The 20,992-nt window shown below is 43.6% G+C and overlaps 1 protein-coding gene across 9 annotated transcripts in view; it reads right to left on the bottom strand.

Annotated features, from left to right (window-relative positions):
- Positions 1–20,992, bottom strand: part of HTT (huntingtin) — a 144,400-nt gene that overhangs the window by 89,881 nt on the left and 33,527 nt on the right. For 8 of the 9 annotated variants that reach the window (XM_024119229.3, XM_024119226.3, XM_055086249.1 and 5 more), the window contains 10 exons: positions 19,886–20,027; positions 18,986–19,164; positions 14,935–15,139; positions 13,690–13,737; positions 10,744–10,824; positions 5,694–6,046; positions 3,013–3,136; positions 2,639–2,757; positions 874–985; positions 485–622 (listed from right to left, as the gene is read on the bottom strand). In XM_024119229.3, the coding sequence (XP_023974997.1) occupies positions 485–622; positions 874–985; positions 2,639–2,757; positions 3,013–3,136; positions 5,694–6,046; positions 10,744–10,824; positions 13,690–13,737; positions 14,935–15,139; positions 18,986–19,164; positions 19,886–20,027 (1,501 nt within the window). The remainder of the gene's footprint in view (positions 1–484; positions 623–873; positions 986–2,638; positions 2,758–3,012; positions 3,137–5,693; positions 6,047–10,743; positions 10,825–13,689; positions 13,738–14,934; positions 15,140–18,985; positions 19,165–19,885; positions 20,028–20,992) is intronic. The other variant, XM_055086250.1, reaches the window with a different exon arrangement.

Consider the following 20,992-nt stretch of genomic DNA (forward strand, 5'->3'; position numbering starts at 1 on the left):
AAGGAAAGACAGAGAGCAGGCGGGAGGATAACTTTAGGAAAGCGAGTCTGCCCACCGTTCACCCCATCGTGAGAATACGCCCCAGAACATGCATGACAGGAGACTGGTCTGCTGCTGCCCCAGCTGGTCTCGGTGCCCACTGACTCTGAGTGTGAACACCTGGCCTGGGTGGTGTGGCCCAAAGCAATTTTGATTATACACAATTTGTGGTTTTGGTATAGATCCAATTCATACGCAAATCCGCTCCGACGTTCCCAGATTTCTATCGCTTTGTTGTATGTGTTTCAACTAAACACTGCACCTATAGGGGGTCCGGGAAGCTAAAAACATGACTATTTATGTGTTTTATGGAGAACACACCTCAAATGCCGCAAATTAGCTCAGAAAACTTAGTGCTCTAAAACTAAAATAGTCAAGACGGTTTGAAATAGTTTTCAAAATAATGATTAAACGTCGAGGAGGAAGATACAAACTTTGAACATACCAGGGTATTCCATGGTGTCAAGCGGTGCTCTGTAAAGTCTGCCGAAGAAAGATTCAGGGTGAAGGGCCACAGCAGCTCCAACACAGCTGAGCGCCAGTGCCTTCACACTGACCCTCACATCCCTATCCGGAACCAAGGCTGCAAACGAATACACCTGGGTCACCTTCAGCTTCAAAGCAGCAGATATCTAGCTTCCAAACACACAAAACTAGACCCACTAAACCAGCTGCTCCCATCTTCCCCTCCCTCCCCCACCGGTCAGTGAAAACCAAAGCTCGTCCCCAGATTCTACTCTGTCTGCTGCAAACAGGCACGAAGCTGGTTCCCAAGATGACCTCTGAAACCTAAAGTCATTCCCTTCAACTCTGCACCTGCCTTTCTACACTTACCGTGCTTTTCCCCAGTTAGCAAAAATGAAGCAGACAGAAGGCGGACGCAATGGACAAGAGGAGCAGAATCTTCATCCCTGGACCGGCCAATGTCGCCTTTGATCCGGCAGGGCTGGAACAGAAAAACTGACACTTGTTTGTCTTATAATCATGGAGCCCACCCATTGATTCGTTAGTTCATCCAACAAATAGTTCCAGAACAGCAGCTGTGCCAGGCGCTGGGGATTCAGAGACGCCTACCTTCACCCACAGGTGCCCAAGCTCACGGGCCATGGCAGAGCAGAATCAGACCAGCCAGAGGGAGTCCTGACCCAGGGCCACGTGGGCCGTGGCAGGGACGAGCCCAATGCGCAGGGAGGGAGCCACACAGGAGGGCAGCCGAGACCTGGCATCCGGGGGAAGCTCCTCGGGCAGAGGAAAGAGCCTGGGGGAGCCCAAAGCTGCGAGCGGAGGGCCTGGTGCGAGGGGGCCCAGAAGGAACAGCCGAGGTCGCTACGGTGACTGAGCATCCACGGAGGGACTAAGTACGAAACACTACTTCTTGCCCTCAAGGAATTTAAAATTAACTGGGAATACAGGACACTTACATGGAAAAGGTAAAAGCAACAGAGATAATTTTAAAATAGTTCAATGGACAATTGAGCAGCAACAAAAAAAACCCAAACAACCTGATTAAAAAATGGGCAAAGGACTTGAATAGACATTTCTCCAAAGAAGGCATATGAATGGCCAATAAACCCATGAAAAGATGCTCAACATCACTAATCATCAGGGAAATTCAAATCAAAACCACAATGATACACCACTTCACACCCAGTGTGATGGCCACTCTCAAAAAAAGCAGAAAATAACAAGTGCTGGCGAAGATGTGGAGAAAATGGAACGCTGGTGCACTGTGGGTAGGAATGTAAAATGGTACAGCTGCTGTGGAAAACAGTACAGTGCTTCCTCAAAAAATTAAAAACAGAACTATCACATGATCCAGCAATTCCACTTCTGATATATACCCTAAAGAAATGAAATCAGGGTCTTGAAGAGGTATTTGTACACTCATTGATAACAGCATTAGTTGCAACAGCCACAATGTGGAAGTAACCCACGTGTCCATCAAGAGATGAGGAGAAAAGCAAAATGTAGTAAACACATTCTGACACCTGCTACAACATGGATGCACCCTGAGGACGTTCTGCTGAGTGAAACAAGCCCGTCACAAAAGGACAGATCCTGCGTGTTTCCACGTATACGAGGTCCCTGGAGTCATCAAATCCATAGAGACAGAAAGCAGAATGGTGGGTGACAGGGGCCAGGGGCTGGGGGAACCGGAGGTTAGTGTCTAATGGGGACAGAGTTCCAGTTTGGGAAGATGAGAAAAGTTCTGTGGACGGATGGTGGTGATGGCTGCACAACAATGTGAATGCACTTTATACCACTGAACTGTACACTTAAAAATGATTACGACGGTAAATTTTATGTTATGAGTATTTTACCACAATAAATAAACAAACAAATAAATCAAGTCAATGGAACAAAACCAAGAATGTTGCAAGGCCGTGAATGACCACCAGACGGTGAGGACACGCTCACACCTGGAGAGGCAGAAAAGCAGAGCAGACCCGGGAAGAGGTCAATACGCGAAGGGGAGAGGGCTGAGCAAAAGCTCAGCGACGGGAAAGCCAAGAGCTCGACGGACAGGCAGCAGCCAGGGCGATGCTGAACGCTCACTGGGGCTCAGGATGCTGAGCAGTCTCGGGCCTAAGTGTCTCACCTTGTTCTCCTGACCTCCTGGCTCAGCAGCTTCACCTCTTGAGACAAATTTATCTATACTGCTGTCAGAGGGCTGCCTGCTGTGGGACATGCTTTTCAACAAATGTGCTTGTTGAAGGGCTTCAAAATCAGAGAAAGAGAGGTTAAGTGACAAGTTTCCAATTAAAACACAAATACACATATTTACACAAAGTCAATACGCAACCACAGGATTTAGATCAAAAAAAGGATAATAACTTCTCAATTGACTTTCCTCATTTGCTATTTACACCTCAGGAAACAGACGCCAGAAGATTTCTTCTCAGAAGCTGAGATATAAGAGGTCAGGGTTGAAGACAAGGCCGCTCCGTAGTACATGGCCTGAAGTCAACGTACCGATGGAAGAGCTTCTGAAAGCCTCCGCGTCTTCGTCAGGAAGAACCACAGCAGCGTCCTCATCCTCGTCCTGGCGCTGCCCCACCTGCATCCCTGGGTACTGGCTGTCGGCACCATCTAACACCTAAACAGTTCAAGAGGGACTGTGAGGGTTCTGAAGTGCGACCATCGAGGCGTAAGCCCTCCAACGTGGAAGGCAAAGGCAAAACCCCACAAATAACACGGACCACATCTCACATGCCAACACGAAGGTCACTTCTTCAAGTGCACATGGGTGCGTGCATGTACATTATCAAGAGCTGACTGACCACGCGTTACTGCTACATTATAAAAAGCTTTCGTAACTCTAAAAATTCCAAAACAATTCCAATCTGAACATTTCTCTTTTTGATTACAAAAAGAAAAAAAATCCAAACAAAAGTATTTGTGTTCACAAGCAAATTTTACAGTAAGTCAAAAATGAGGAAAAATCTTTTAGACAAAAGTCTACCAATAGGTTATCCCCTAAACTGCTAGAAATGACCCAACTAAGTTTTGGGCGCATTTAGCCATATATGTGGGTTATGATTTCATACTGCAAAATTTTTCACACCCAATTGTAATTGACCTGAAAAACTGAGTGATGTACCTTCAGTATGCTAAATTATTACTGAAATAAATTCTATATCATTTAAAAAAATCATTCCAAATCCCTCTAATTAAATTAAAAAGAAACTGAGCTACTTGCTCAAAAACAACCAAGAAAGAAATGATTTCCTCCACTCTCCAGATTGTTTAAAAAAAAAAGAACCCACACAGGTTAAAATGAGAAGTTTCACCACAATAAAAAAACATTTTTTGAATATCATACTACACCCCAGGCAGGCTCAAAAGTACTTACATGTATTATTTCCCTTATCCTCATAAGTCTTACAACATAAGTACTGTCATCATCTTCATTTCGTGGATAAGAAAACTGAGGCAAGAAGGGCCATAACTGCTCTAGGCTACACAGCTAGTAAATGGCCAAGCCAGAATTCTCATCGTGGTGGGCTCCCTCCAAGACAAGCCCCACACTGGGCTATCTCATGAGGACAATCCCGACCCACTACAGTTGGCTTATTTTTCTCTATGGCACTTACTGCCATCTGACTATGTGTGTATTTACCTGTTGATTACTGGCTAATCATCTGCCCCACCCACACAGTCACACACTCTAGAACAGAGGCAGGCAAACTACGTCGGTGTGCCAAACCTGGCCCACCAGCTGTTTTTGTAAATAAAGTTTTATTGGCACACAGTCATGCTCATTCATTTACTTATCTACGGCTGCTCTGGCACCTCAACAGCACAGATGAGTATGCAACACAGGTCATATGGTTCACAAAGCCAAAGCTATTTACTATCTGGCCCTAAATGGGAAGAGTTTGAGGGCTCCCACTCTAAAATATTAGCTTTGCATGTTGTGCCCTCTACTTCGTCTGCAGCTTGTAGGACAATCCCTGGAACAGAACAGATGCTCAGTACATTTGTTCTGCAAATAACTAATGACTAAATAAAGGACACGGAAGCACCTCATAAATCAGAAAGAACTCTGCCAGTGTGAGACGCATCAAGGGAAGAGGTTTACTTCCCTGCAGGCCATAGCCCGGCGTGGGTCCCTGGCCCAGCCCTACCACACAACACACAGCTGCTGCAGCACTCCCAGACGGGACGCTTTCACAACCTCCTGTGGTCATTCAGTCCTACTTCTAGCAAACCTGCCCAGAAATTATCTACTGTAAAAAGGCAAGATGAAAGCCGGTGCAATAAGCAAACAACAGAAATTTCCTCTGCACACTTAACGTGCTACTGAGCCCAGCACTTACCCAACCTTCTCTTCTCCCGGCCTACTGGTTAGCACTCTTCCCCCTTTCCTGACTTAAAATCATTTCCCACCGTTCCCGTTATCTGTCCTACCCTCCTCCAGGTCTTCTAGTTAAAAACCCCAACCGTGAGCCCACTTCTCCAGCCGAGTAAGTGGCAATCCACTCGGCCATTAGGAACCACATCCACACGACAAGTGGAGAGCTGCCAGTGCTTTAGCTCATGATTTGTAACGCACAGTTTCTGCATTCATTTAAGTAGAATATATATTTATATTCTTAATAAAATACATTCAATAGTAGCAAAACTATTAATAGTACAAACTGTTTCAATAAAATGGAGCTGTAAAATTTGGTTTATACCTGTACCAAACTTTAGACCACTCTTGAGGTGTTTCTTGTCCACTAACTCAGAGATAAGAGGCACTCAGATCCATGCTCAAGATGGGATAGGTTGTAAAAGGTTTTGAAAAGTCAGAAAGTGTTAAAATAATGCACAGTATTAATGTTATTAATCATACTGCATTAAGACCACAGATCTGTTAATAATACGCTCCTCAAGGACTTTCAAAACAATGACTTAACCTGTGCCCAACAAGATATTAAGAAATTTTTAATGCACTTTTGACCTCCACGTTCGACACGAAAGACACTGGGCTGTTTTCTCCAGTGAAGGACTCAGATGGGGCCGAGCTGCCTGTTAAGGATCTGAGCTGGTGACCGCTACACTATTATCAGTGGGTCAGATGAATGGAGTGAACCAGCAGGAGGGTCCAGGTCTGGGCCTCCAGGGAAGGTCCCTCTGAAGAAACTGGGCTGCCCCCTCCAACCACTCACAATTTCAGAACTGTCGGAAGGGGTCACAGCTGAATCAGGCCCCTCGGTGGTGGTCTGGGAGCTGTCACTGATGGGAGAGGAGGCCTGGGTCCCATCGTTCAGGTCCATGGCAGGGTCAGACGGGACGGCGCTCATCTGGCTGGAGCTGTGGCTCAAGATGTCCTCCTCGTCCCCATCAGTGGCACCACTCGTCAAGTCACAGCCAGTCAGATCCACTGAGTCCGTCTGAAGTGTGTGCTGTGAGCGGGGCTGCTCAGTGATGATGTCGTGACCCACAGAGTCGGCAGCTGAGCTGGGAGTGGAGACCCCAGAAGAGGCCGCCAGCTCACCGCCACTCTCACCCTTGACTGAGGCTGAAGACAAAGAAACACTCATTCTTCAAAGGGTCAGGAAAAGCATGCAATACGGGATCAAATATTTGCAAAATACCCCAAAATTCACTATCAGCAAATGTTTTAACTGCAAGAATCCCTGAAATACATTGAAAATATGAACTACTCAATTTCAAAAGCAAGACAACAGTGCATCCTTCAGACATGTTTACTGTATTATTTACTTACCTTTTACTATATTACGGTATTGATAAAATAAGGATCATAAGTAGATATTTTTTAAATGCTATGAATATTCTCAAATGGCATTTCAGTGCAAAACCTGAACCCTGCCCAGCAACATTACCACCTCCAGTTCTTAAGCAACTGCTCCAGCCTGAGTGTGGAGCAGCGACGAGACTTTGGCGATTCCTAGGCACCCCGGTCAGGGGCACAGGCTGGGTGGTCACAAATGCCCGGAGCAGGGCTTCCCTGGTGGTACACTGGTTAAGAATCAGCCTGCCAATGCAGGGGACAGGGTTCGAGCCCTGATCCGGGAAGATCCCACATGCCACGTAGCAACTAAGTCCATGCGCCACAACTACTGAGCCTGTGCTCTAGAGCCCAAGAGCCACAACTACTGAAGCCTGCGTGCCTAGAGCCCGTGCTCCGCAACAAGAGAAGGCACTGCAATGAGAAGCCCACGAACAGCAACTAAGAGTAGCCCCCGCTCGCCGCAACTACAGAAAGCCCGCGGCGGAGCAACAGAGACCCAATGCAGCCAAAAATAAATAAATTTATTTAAAAAAACAAAAAAAGAACCCAAATGCCCGGAGCTCTAAGCAAGCAGTGCTCTTGGAGGTGGGCTTTCCTTCTTCCCAGACCCTGTTCAAGACCTCTAAGCCAGTCCTACTCTCCGGTAGCATAGAGTTTCACATTTCCCTAGTTTAGTTTTTAAATTCCCATTAAAAAAAAAAAAAAACACAAAAACACCATTATGCGGACTTCCCCGGTGGCACAGTGGTTAAGACTGCGCTCAAAGTGCAGGGGGCCTGGGTTCGATCCCCGATCAGGGAACTAGATCCCACATGCATGCCTCAACTAAGAGTTCATATGCCACAACTAAGGAGCTGGCGAGCTGCCACTAAGGAGCCCACCTGCTGCAACTAAGACCCGGTGCAACCAAATAAATAAATAAGTAAAATTATTTGTGTGTTTGTTTGTTTGTTTATAAATAAATAAATAAATACACTACCACTACATAAAAATCTAAATAAATAAATACACTACCACTACATAAAAATCTACACCAAGCTGTTAGCAATGTCACTCCTGTAGGCCAGTGGGTCAATGGGCACTTGGGCTTTATAATGTTGTGTATAGTTGTAATTTTTTTGTTTTAACTTTAGTTTTGTAAGTTAAAAAATCAATTTCTATTTTGTAGACTAAATCAATAAATAAGTAATCACCACTGAAATTATTCAGATTTTCCTTCCCCAGTATTTCAGCCTCATTTTCAGTTATCTAAAAATATTCTTTTGCATAGGGTTATACAACCCAAACCACTCTCATTTAATCCAATTATTAGTATCTTACTAAATACTCATCTTTCACAAGATGAATAGAGAGCTTAATTAGATAATTATTTGTAAACAAATGTAAATTTCTTTCAAGTTAAGCTATCCTCAGACAATTTTTTTTTAATTGAGGTATAGTTGATTTACAATGCTTCAGGTGTACAGCAGTGATTCAGCTACATACATATATATATATATATATATATTTTTTTTTTTTACAGATTCTTTTCCATTATAGGTTATTACAAGATATTGAATATAGTTCCCTGTGCTATACAGTAGGTCCTTATTTATCTATTTTGTATATAATAGTGTGTATATCTGCTAAACCCAAATTCCCAATTTATCCCTCTCCTGCTCTTTCCCCTTTGGTAACCATAAGTTTGTTTTCTTTGCCTGTGAATCCATTTCTGTTTTGTAAATGAGTTCATTTGTATCATCTTTTTAAGATTCCACACATAAGTGCTAACTTACGATATTTGTCTTTCTCCGTCTGACTTACTTCACTTAGTATGATAATCTCTAGGTCCATCCATGTTGCTGCAAATGTCATTATTTCATTCTTTTTTATGGCTGAATAGTACTCCATTGTATATATGTACCACATCTTCTTTAAGCATTTCTCTGTCGATGGGCATTTAGGTTGTTTCCACGTTTTGGTTATTATAAGTAGTGCTGCAGTGAACATATGGGTGCATGTATCCTTTCAAACCATGTTTTTCTCCAGATACATGCCCAGGAGTGAGATTGCTGGATCATATGGTAGCTCTATTTTCAGTTTTTTAAGGAACTTCCACACTTCCACTTTTCCAGAGTGGCTGGACCAATTTACATTCCCACCCACAGTGTAGGAGGGATCTCTTTTCTCCACACCCTCTCCAGCATTTATTATTTGTAGACTTTTTGATGATGGCCATTCTGACTGGTGTGAGGTGGTACCTCATTGTAGTTCTGATTTGCATTTCTCTAATAATTAGTGATAATGAATATCTTTTCATGTGCCTGTTGGCTATCTCTATGTCTTCTTTGGAGAAATGTCTATTTAGGTCTCTGCCCACTTTTTGATTGGGTTGCATATTTTTTTTACATGAAGATGTATGAGCTGTTTGTATATTTTGGAAATTAATCCCTTGTCGGTCTCGTCACTTGCAAATATTCTCTCCCATTCTGTAGGCTGTCTTTTCATTTTCTTTATGGTTTCCTTTGCTGTGCAAAAGCTTTTAATTCCATCACTCTAGGAAACAGACCCAGAAAAACACTGCTGTGATTTATGTCAAAGAGTATTCTGCCTATGTTTTCCTCTAGGAATTTTATAGTATCTGGTCTTACATTTAGGTCTTCAATCCATTTTTAGTTTATTTTCATATATGGTTTAGAGAATGTTCTAATTTCATTCTTTTACAGTTAGCTGTCCAGTGTTCCCAGCACCACTTTACTGAAGAGACTGTCTTTCCTCCACTGTATAGTCTTGCCTCGTATGTTGTAGATTAATTGACCATAAGTGTGTGGGTTTATTTCTGGGCTTTCTATCCTGTTGCACTGATCAATGTGTCTGTTTTTGTGCCAGTACCATACTGTTTTAATTAGTGTAGCTTTGTAGTAGAGTCTGAAGTCAGGGAGTGATTCTTCCAGCTTCATTCTTCTTTTCCAAGATTGTTTTGACTATCCAGGGTCTTTTGTGTTTCCATACAAATTAAAAAAATTTTTTGTTCCAGTTCTGTGAAAAATGCCATTGGTAATTTGACAGGGATTGCAATGAATCTGTAGATTGCCTTGGGGGTATGGTCATTTTAACAATATTGATTCTTCCAATCCAAGATCACAGTATACCTTTCCATCTGTTTATGTTGTCTTCAATTTCTTTCATCAGTGTCTTAATAGTTTTCGGAGTACAGGTCTTCTGCCTCCTTAGGTAGGTTTATTCCTAGGTTTCTGTTTTTCTTTTTTTGATGAGATACTAAATGGGATTGTTTCCTTAATCTCTCTTTCTGACATTTTATTGTTAGTGTATATTAATTTTGTATCCTGCAACTTTACCAAATTCATTGATGAGCTCTTGTAGTTTTCTGGTGGCATCTTTAGGATTTTTTATGTATAGTATCATCTGCAAACACTGACAGTTTTACTTCTTCCTTTCCAACTTGGATTCTTTTTATTTCTTCTTCTTCTCTGATTGCTGTGGTTAGGACTTCCAAAACTATGTTGAATAAAAGTGGCAAGATTGAGCACCCTTGTCTTTCTCCTGATCTTAGACGGAATGCTTTCAACTTTTCACCATTGAGTATGATGTTAGCTGTGCGTTTGTCATATATAGCCCTTATTATGTTGAGGTATGTTCCCTCTACGCCCACCTTCTGGAGAGTTTTTATCGTAAATGGACGTTGAATTTTTTCAAAAGCTTTTTCTGCATCTACTGAGGTGATCGTATGGTTTTTATTCTTCAGTTTGTTGATGTGGTCTATCACATTGACTGACTTGTGGATACTGAAAAAGCCTTGCATCCGTGGGATAAATCCTATTTGACTACATCTATGTTCGTCAATGATATTGGCATGTAATTTTCTTTTTTTGTGGTATCTTTGTCTGGTTTCAGTATCAAGGTGACAGTGGCCTTACAGAATGAGTTTAGAAGTGTTCCTTCCTCTGCAATTTTTTGGAATGGTTTCACAAGGATAGGTGTTAACTCTTCTCTAAATGATTGGTAGAATTCACCTGTGAAGCCACCTGGTCCTGGACTTTTGTTTGCTGGGAGTTTTAAAATTACTGATTCAATTTCAATACTGATAATGGGTCTGTTCATATTTTCTATTTCTTCCTGGTTCAGAGCCTCAGACAATTTTGAATCCCATTTTCCCCCTCACAACCCATGCAATTCGTGAGACACTTTACCCACCATCCTCTTCTCAAAAAGACTTATACTCAGGGAGTATAAACCTAATTTTAAAACAGCTTAAACCAGGGAAAACAGCAAACACTTGATGCAAGAAAACACACACATTTCAAAGTGAACACTATAAAAGACGCCTGAATTATCCGCCATTTGAGCAAGCTGGCTTCACTGATGCCTCCCAGGAGCAAGATCCATGAGGTGCAGGGGAGGGGAGGAGGTGGGGACAGCAGGGGAGAGCAAGGAGGACACCATGGCCACTCCGAGAGAGCTACCTGCAAAGGTGGGGCTGCTGCCGTCTGACCTTGACTCAGAGTCATCCTCCAAGGCTGCTGCTTCTCCGAAGAGCACTTTCCCTAGGAAATGATGTAGCGAGAGTACTTTTAAGCTTGCTAAACTTTGAACTTTGAATTTGAACTTTGAAAATCAAATAAATTTACATTCCAAGAGGAATATCGTAAGTATATTTAATTCCTGCTCTCAGTCCGTCATTATATGTAAGTTCCTTTATACCTCTGGAGTGTGAAACACAAAAAATGCAGAGATATCATACTTAGAATATTATTGAAGTCAATAAACCTATATGGAAAAAGAATTAAAAGCAATGATTCTCAATCTGTACTACAAAGTACTTTAATAATTAATATTTATTGACTTAGACTACTGTTAGTGTTAAATAATTTATATTACTATTTAATCTTAAAAATGGTAAGTTATGGATAGAACCAATTCTATGAGCCTTTGGAATATTCATGTCATATCTCCAATGGCACATCAAAACATATATAAAACTTTTATAGCTAAAAGTCACTTTTATTTTATTATCTTTTAATCTGCTAGATTCCTATCATTGATAATCAGTACTCAAGTACTGTTATGATCTGTGAGGATGGAATAATATTTCATCTTTGGCAAAATCCTAAAAATACATTTTACAGTTCATGGTTTCTAAATTATATTAATAAGAAAAAAAGAAAACAAAAGTCTTAACATGATTTAACTGGGATCATTAGATCATTTTGGTTATATTACACATAAACGTCATTAAACGACACTATCAATATAATTACTGGTAAGTTCCAATTTCTAATTTCACTGCTCTTCAAAGATTAAGTCATAGGGGTGAGAACTTCCATAAATCTACACAGATGTGACATTAAAGCCCTCCCCCCACCCCAGGAAAAAGCAAAGGAAACTCAAAATCTAGATGAAACTAACACAGCAACTTGGCTTATCTACTAAATAACCGGGTCCTTTATTACAGAACAAGTGATTTACCTTGAGAAAGCAAATAACATTCCAACCTGTGAATTCAGAGTTAATGAAAGCAGTCTCTGTCTTTGGAAACAGTAGTTTGCAAATCTGTCCCAAGGAGTTCTCCCGAAGAGGAGGCAAGGGCGCAACCCCCAAGCCCTCACCCTTACATCCAACAACAGCTCTGTTTTTCTCTCTCCCATGTACTGGCAGATTTCACTTGAAAAAAAAAAGGATTCTGCAGCTATGACAGGAAACTGTGAAAGGTGCAGCTCTAAATAAAAACAACAACAGAACGCTGGAAAACAAAAACGAGACTGAGGACAAATCGCATGTCCTAGCCCCAAGAAAACAAAATACATCTCCACCAGCCAGTGAGTCATCTTCTCAGCATCGTCAGAAAGAGTGGCCGAGAAACAAACAAGGCAAGTGCCGGAGAAATCTAGTCACATGCCTGAAAATCTCTTCCTAGTCCAAGAATAGAAAGGCTAGCTTTTTCTAGAACCCTCTCAGTTTTCAAGCAATCTCAGTGTTTTCACCAAAATCTCAAACTTGACTAAGTATCCCACACTATGATGGCCCAAATATTATTAATTCTAAGTACGTCTAGGAAATGCTTACTTAATCCAGTTAAGGCTAGAATATTATTCCTGTTAAGATCCCATTCAATACTACAAATAATATTAGGCATTAGGCTCTCAATTAAATACTCAACTCATGACACACAAAAAAGATTAGTATGTTGTATGTAAAAGATTAGTTGTTATATGTCAATTATACCTCAAAAAAAATGGTATAAGTCTTTTGGGATTTCAAAATAGAAAACAACAGCAATTCTTTCCTAACAGAACATAATTGGTGCTATAAGTGATGACGTGTACCAAAGCTATCAGACCATGTCAGACACACTTCGATTAAATAAAAATAAACAAACCGTATCAGAAACTTAGGTATGTACAATGCTAAATATGTCTGAAAAATGACAACCAGGCCCAAATTCACCAAATAATTAACCAAATATTATTCCTAATACTAAACAAAATTCATTGGGAAGATGAGTTACCTTTATAAACATAACATTCCCTAAAGCAGGAGAGGGCAAACTCCAGCTCACCCAGTTCTGTAAAATAAAGTTGTACTGGAATCAAGTTGCACCCGTTAGCTTAGTATTGTCTATGACTGCCTTCCTGCCACAGGACAGAGTTGAATCATTGCAAAAGAGACAGAAAGGGCCACAGGCTAAAATGTGTACCACCTGGCCCTTTACAGAAAACATTTGCTGACCCCTGGCCTAAAGCATTAGAAATTTATGACAGGGAATTCTGTGGTGGTCCAGTGGTTAGGATACAGTGCTCTCATTGCCGGGGCCCTGGGTTTAATCCCTGGTCAGGGAACTAAAATCCCATAAGCCACGTGGTACAACCCAAAAAAAAAGAAAAGAAAAGAAAAGAAAAAAAGGAAATATATGACAAACCAATTCTGATACACAAGAAGCAACTTTTAAAACCCATCCTAGGGACTTCCCTGGTGGCACAGTGGTTAAGAATCCACCTGCTAATGCAGGGGACACGGGTTCAAGCCCTGGTCTGGGAAGATCCCACATGCCGCGGGGCAACTAAGCCCGTGTGCCACAACTACTGAAGCCCGCACACCTAGAGCCTGTGCTCCGCAGCAAGAGAAGCCACCACAATGAGAAGCCCACTCGCTGCAACAGAGTAGCCCCCGCTCGCCGCAACTAGAGAAAGCCCACGCACAGCAACGAAGACCCGACGCAGCCATAAATTAATTAATTATTTATTCTTTAAAAAGCCATCCTGCAGGACTACTCAGGCCTGGTTATCAGACACCAGCAACATTTATACATATAATCACCCTGTTGAGAAGAGTTACAGGCACAGCCAATTACATTACAGAAATACGGAAAAAGCAGTAAGATTCAAAATAAGAATCATTTCTGAAATAATCACCTTTTTGTTTTCTTGAAAGGACAGGGCTGCAGGAAGAACCCCCTCCAGCTGTAAATCACAGAAAATGACAGATGAAAGTAAGGTAACAAGCTGCTAAAATCCAGAAGGAATTAGAAAATCTTTAAGCTGGATTCAACTTTAAAACTAGAAAATATGTGAACGTATTTCTACAGGTGGTGCTTAACTACCATACTGTAACATGAAAACCGCATGTTACAATTTTAATTTCAACGTGAAAATTATATTAACACTCAAATATACAGTTCTAAAGATATGACCTAAAATGCAAAAGAGCTCAAAGTGCATTTTAAAAGTCAAACTAAAAAACATTAGAAATCTCGGATTATTGGGTCAACTAATAATTAAATGCAAATTTTCATTAGAAATTAGTATTTCCAGCAATTATTTGTAAGGCATGCATTGCACAGAGAAAAGGATTGCTCAGTACAAAGGACAGTGGACGGGCAGATCAACATTTTCTACTCATGGTTCAGGCAAACACTTGTGTTCAAACGAGGCATCAGTCAGACTTCCCGCCAACCTTCCCTGGTCTGCAGCTGCTGTGGGTAAAGGCCACACCGCACCCACACTGCGCTAAACGGACCCCATGCGCCAGGCCTGTCAGCGCAGTCAGCAAAGGCTGCAGAAAGAAGCCTCCGCCGCTGTGCCAGACCCAGTTCTAGAGGCTGCGACTCAGGGGCCCATCTCTTCCAGCTCCCCAGGGGCAACTCCACATTAGGCTGGTAGGTCTGCAGCAGAATCCTGCGGCGGGATTAGGGCCCAGTGCCCAAGAGCACGGGGAAGAAGAGCAGAGATGGGGCGGAGGAGGTGCCATGAGAAGAGGAGCAGAAGGGGTTTCCTAGAATCAGGCGCGACAGCAAGAAGGGCCCAGAGGGCAGAAAAGGAGTCCAGAATTCCAGGAAGACCTGAAGACCCCACCTTTGGCAAAGGGACACAGGGTCTGGAAATCCCTTCCCGAATGCTTCCACTTCACGACAGAGGGAATGCCGCGCGGAGGCAGCCGAGTCAGATGCAGGAGGCGGGCTTCACGTGCTGGCCTCACCCTGCCACCTAGCCTTCCCACCTCAGCCCTGCCCCGTCTACACAATGAGGACGGCACCTGCATCGCAAATCTCCGAAGGAACTGAGCTGTCCGTTGCTCAGCACAGCATCGGAGCAAGGGTCAGGAGAGGGGCCAATAACACTGCAGGGTGGACTCCAAGAGTCACCTTCCTAACGCCTTACCTATAAGCTCCACGATACTTCCGCTACGACTTCGGCAACCGGGCTCATCCTTAGCGGCAGTGAGCCGTCCAATGCCACCCGCCGTGGTCAGCACCCGCAGGAGCTCAGGTGGAGGGGTTCTGAGGAGCTGCTGCAGGAGTTCCAGTGCCCCGGTCACAACATTGTGGTCTTGGTGCTGAGTATAATGCAAGGTCAATTCGTACACCTAGAAACAGAAACACCAGTGTTATTCCCATGGTTTTTAAAATGTGTCCTAGGTTTCAGGTTTTTGTTTTGTCTTACGTTGGGAAAATTTGTGCCTTAACTTCCCTCTCTAAAAACTTCTCTATCCCTTCTACCAGTGTGATCATAGCTTCCATGCTGTTTTCTAAAGTCCCAGGATTTTTTTCACTGTTACATTAATTCCTTAAAAGTAAATAGAGCACTTCCACAAAAGCAGAAGCATGCTAATGAAGAGCTCCAGCTCCCTAAACTGGTGACTAGTAAAGGAGAGTAAAGCCCAAAATACACGGAGCGCACAGCTAGTCGAACACACGCTTATAATAAGCAAGAAGTACTGTCATGAGTGCCACTGAGGAAGGGTTTCCAAAGCTTTTAAAGGCATTACATTAAACCTGATTAGTGCTTTTAATACTATATCACATTATATGAACATAGTGTATTTATCCTTTTTCCCTTTAATTAGAGGTGCCAGATAATATACAGAGTACCCAGCTAAACCTGAATTTCAGATAAACAAATAATTTTGTAGTGTAACTGTGTCCCATGCAATTTCAGGCATACTTACACCACGAGATTACTGATGATTTATCTGAAATTCAAATAACTGGTACCACCCATTTTTATTTGCTAAGTTGGGCAGCCTTACCTTTAATATCATAAAAGGCATATATACGTTTCTTTTAAAAGACAGTAGAGCAGTTTAGAGAATAAAAAGTAAAAGTCTCAAAGGTGGCTACCTTGACTGACTTGTTTTTAGTTCTTCTGATGGTTACCTCCGTAACTCTGGGTCACAGATCGGCAAACTACAGTGCACAGGCAAATCTGGCCCTCCATCTGTTTTTGCACATAAAGTTTTACTGGAACACGGCTGTGTGTGTACTGTCTGTGGCTGCTTTCCTGCTACGGTGCTGGAGTCGAGTAGCTGGCCCGTGAGCCCTGCTCTAGGTAATCAGCTTTACACCGTGGTTTCTGAGCTGTCTACTCTGAGCAAAGAATCTCTTCACTTCTTGCTATGTAAGTAAATGGGGGAAATGGGCAGCCACACTCCCTCGCCTCAGCTGCCTCCTCCCAAATTCTCTTAGCAGCCTGAGTGCTTTTATATTAAGGGTTACGTTTATCTACTACGATGTAGCTTTTAAAATCACATGTGCTTTGCCTAGATGTTGAGCATCTGTCATACAGAGCGAAGTCAGTCAGAAAGGGAAAATCATATTGCACATTAACGCATATACGTGGAATCTAGAAAAATGGTACGGATAAACCTATCTGCAGGGCAGGAATAGAGACGCAGACGTAGAGCACAGACGTGTGGACACGGTGGGCAGGAGGGGAGGGTGGGATGAATTGGGAGATTACGACTGACATAAATACACTACTATGTGTAAAACAGATAGCTAGTGGGAACCTGCGGTGTAGCCCAGGGAGCTCAGCTCGGTGCTCTGTGATGGCCTAGATGGGGGGATGCGGGGGAAGGGATATATGTATACGTACAGCTGATTCACTTCGTTGTACAGCGGAAACTAACACAACATTGTAAAGCAATTATACTCCAATAAAAAAAAAAATCAGTATGTGTCTCATCGTGTGTACATTAACATCCTTCACTGCAAAGCCTATTAATGTGACTGGACCCAAAAAGAAAGAAGTATTTCATTATTACTAGCCCTGTGTCACTTGAAAGAGAATGTCCCAAGGATAACCATTAAATGGATTCTTTTATCATAATCTCTTACTTGCTTAAAATTATTCAACATTTTAATTTGTTTCATAATTGGATAACTTACTTTCATAAATCTTCCTGGTTTTCCCCTCCTTTTAACATACACACATGCCTTCCCTTTTTCCCAGCACTTAATCGTAACATTGGTCACAGGGAGCTCCTTGGACTCCCTGTTTCTAATCTGAACGGCACACAGTATCAGTCATCTTAGAATTGCTTCTAACACATTCCTGGGTTAGGTGCTTTGTTTCTTGGATTTCAGGACTTCCTCTTTTTTTTGCTATCTATTTCTCATTTTGCTGGAATACATCTTCAAATAATTTTTTCAAAAAGCATACATGAAAAAAGTAAGTGCACATGAAAAGCAAACTGAATTCTTACATATCTAAAAGTATCTATATTTTGCCCGCACTTGCTTAACAGTTTAGCCAGGCTCAGGATTATTTTAACTTCTATTTAAATAGAGCTAGCCAAACTATTATTACATTAGCTGAGTTGAACTTCTTAATCAAAATAATTTAATTCAAAATGGCCACTAGTCAAAAGAAAATAGATTAGAAATGTTTTAAGAGACAATCTTATCTAGCTTGCTAATGCAACAAGGTGCCATGTTGTTTAACCGTGTTGAAGAAACGTTAACTATTAAGAAAATCGGTAATTAATTAAGCACCACATCCCATATCCCTTCACTCCATCCTCCCAGGATTACTGCTCTCCTAGTTTAACACGGTTTTCGATATCCCTCTAGCCGCATCTTCCCCCAGCACCCCTACTGACCTGTGAGAAAGCCTGGAGATCTTTACAGGACCCAGCTCACCCTCACCCGCACACTCTCACTCTCTCACTCTGTGGATTTGGCAAAGGCTGTAGCTTCTGTCTATAAAACTCTCTCCTCCCAACTCCCTGTGTCTGGTCAAATCCTACTCACCCAAAAGCATCAGCTCATAACAGCCTGCCCAGCATGCCTCCCTGACCTTGCTCATGCACACCCCCTGCCCCCCGCCATGTACTCTACAGTACCCTACACCCCCCGCCTTGCTATTTAGTGACTGTTTGCTTGCTTCCCCCACTAGACCAATGGTCTCCAAACTTTTGACTAAGCAGCCGTCTTTAAAAAAAAAAACCAGAAAAAAATTCTGAGCACGGAACTCCAATAATATTTATTTTAAAATATTGTACATGGGCTTCCCTGGTGGCACAGTGGTTGGGAGTCCGCCTGCCGATGCAGGGGACGCGGGTTCGTGCCCCGGTCCGGGAAGATCCCCCATGCCGCGGAGCGGCTAGGCCCGTGAGCCATGGCCGCTGAGCCTGCGCGTCCGGAGCCTGTGCTCCGCAACAGGAAGGGCCGCAGCAGTGAGAGGCCCACGTACAGCAAAAAAATAAAAAAATAAAATAAAATATTGTACAGGTACTACCGAACTCAGATATTACGTCTATTATAAAATATGCACCAAATCTAACAAGTCTCTAGCTCCAGTTATTGGTTTACAGGAAATACAGACAACAAAGAAACATGTTAATTTATACAGAGGAGAGTCAATTAATAAGAAATCAGATTGCTGGGAGTTCCACAGGACAATCTGTTTCTTCAACAAATGCACTCTAAGGGAAAAATGGGGATAGAAGGCAACCATCAGATCAAAGAGAATCACAATCCTTACCAACCAGTCTTATTTGGATACTGATTCCAAAGAGCAGAAGAACAAACCGACAGGGGACACGACGTGGGTATCTGATGTTAAGAAAGTGTTCTTTTTTAGGTATGACAAGGGCATTGTCATTAAAATTTTTTAAAAAGAGTCCTCATCTATAGGGCACATATGAAATAGTTGCAGATAAAATAATACGATGGTTGGGCTTTGCTTCGAGCAGGTCTACGTAAACAGTACCCTTGGTGACCTTGCAAAGGGACGCCTTCATTTTTATCTGACATCACTACCGCACACAGGCCGAGTAGCCGGGGTCACGACCTAGGATCTGAACCACGGGCTCCGGCTCCGGAGTCCACGCTCTTAAGCCTTGGCTCTGCCACTTCTCTTCCAAATTAGTTGAGTCGCTGAACGTTGGTCACGCGTGCACAAGCACTAGAGTAAAGCACGGGGCGCCTACCTGGACAAGCTGCTCCGTCGAGGGAGAGACCTCCATCTCTTTCCGTGTCACCCCAAAGCTGCCTTTCAGGCTCGTGTCCTTGACCTGCTGCTGCAGCAAGGGCACCAAATACCTCAATGTAAGCAGCACTCCGAGAATCAGAAGGGTGGAGTGTTCCTCCTCCACGGGAACTAGCAAACCTATAAAGGCAGCAACAAGATTTTGTCACATCGGATTCGCTGCTGGGAGACTCGTGGCTTCCTCAGTTAACAGGAAGAGATCCAAAGCAGAACCCTATCATGATGCTGCCAGGGAGGGATACAGATGGCACAAACATTACAGTAGCGGCCAAAATCCAGGAGTGGCTCTAAGGGGCAACACTTAAAGCCTCAGCTCAGCGAGGCCCTGCAGTGAGTGAGTTTCACTGCCTCTGAAAGCCAGGCAGCTCTTTCACGTCGACTGTCTGCGTGCTCCCGGCAGCACCTGCCAGCACGGAGCTCCACAATTGCCCCCGGTAGAGGAGAAGACTTCACCAGGCCTACACCCGTCCAGAGAGGCCCCTCACAGGGACCTGAGCCTCAGTTTCCGGCCGCGGGGACTCCCTGCACTCAGGGCCTCCGCAGAGGTGGTGCGGAGTGCTGCCCAGAGGGCCAGGCCCAGGAAGGCTCCCGCCCACCGCCCCGCCAGCTGTCCGAGGGCCCGGACGCACCCGCGCCGCTGCACCGAGGAGGAGGAGCCTTCTCCGAACCCTCACCCAGACCCCACGGGGGCTCGTTCACATTTACCAGCTGGCCAGGGCTCAAGGGCCCGGTCCGGAAGCTGAGGGGCTGCCTGATTTTAAAGAACTTCAAAGGCCTGTCTCAAGCAAACACTAGCGACCACCCCCCCACGGGGAGAACCACTAACAGGCCTGCGCCTTACCTAAGAGCACACTGAGCAGCCAGCTGTAGAAGTACTGCGTCCTCCTGGAGTGCTGGCAGACGCTCACCGCCGAGCCGGCCGCTGTCCGCCGCACGGTAGGAGAGCTGGACTTCAGATTCGCTATGAAAGCCTTTAACAGAACCTGCGGAAGCAAAGTCCAAGTAGACAGAGGACGAAGCTCCTATGAAACTCATCGTGGGTTTCCCTGGTGCAGCGGTTAAGAATCCGCCTGCCAAGGCAGGGGACACGGGTTCGAGCCCTGGTCCGGAAAGATCCCACATGCCGCGGAGCAACTAAGCCCATGTGCCACAGCTACTGAGCCTGCGCTCTAGAGCCAATGAGCCACAACTACTGAGCCCGCGTGCTGCAACTACTGAAGCGTGCGTGCCTAAAGCCCGTGCTCCATAACAAGAGAAGCCACCGCAATGAGAAGCCCGCACACCGCAACGAAGAGCAGCCCCTGCTCGCTGCGACTAGAGAAAGCCCGCACGCAGCAACAATGACCCAACGCAGCCAAAGATAAATAAAATAAAATAAATAAATTTATTTTTTTAAAAAAAGAAAAAGAAACCATCATGTATTTCAAAAAGCATAACTTGCTCCAAATTCTTACAGAGTATAAAGTATTAACAATTTGAGACCTTCCTAGAGCTGAATGGAAGCACCCCAAATCTGGGATATTTCAGAGCAGTTTGCAAATATGTAGTCGATTTATTTCCTTATAAACTGAGTAGAGACGTGCTCAGCATCTACGTCCCTACACGAGAGTGAAAGCCTTCACTTCTAGAAAAGCTTGTCCCCACAATAGCTGGGGCCCGGGTCAGTGAATAACACTATGTAAAATAAATGCAGTAAAAAAAACAACAACACACACACAGCAAATGGTGAAGTCCAGGAGACGAGTGCTAGCCAATCACAGCAAGGTCCCAGCCTAAACGACGGCTTGTAAATGTGCTGCTAATGCCACCAAGAGACAGTCTCAGGTCGGGAAAACGTGTGCAACGTAACTGAGCTGAGACCACACACTCCTCACAGCCATTTTCCTAAGAAATCAGAGAATAAGACTTGTTACTGTGCCTCCAAGAAAACCCAAAGGAGGGGTGCTAT

The sequence above is a fragment of the Physeter macrocephalus genome, chromosome 7 (genome assembly GCF_002837175.3).
Source record: "Physeter macrocephalus isolate SW-GA chromosome 7, ASM283717v5, whole genome shotgun sequence".
NCBI classification, from domain to species: Eukaryota; Metazoa; Chordata; class Mammalia; order Artiodactyla; family Physeteridae; genus Physeter; species Physeter macrocephalus.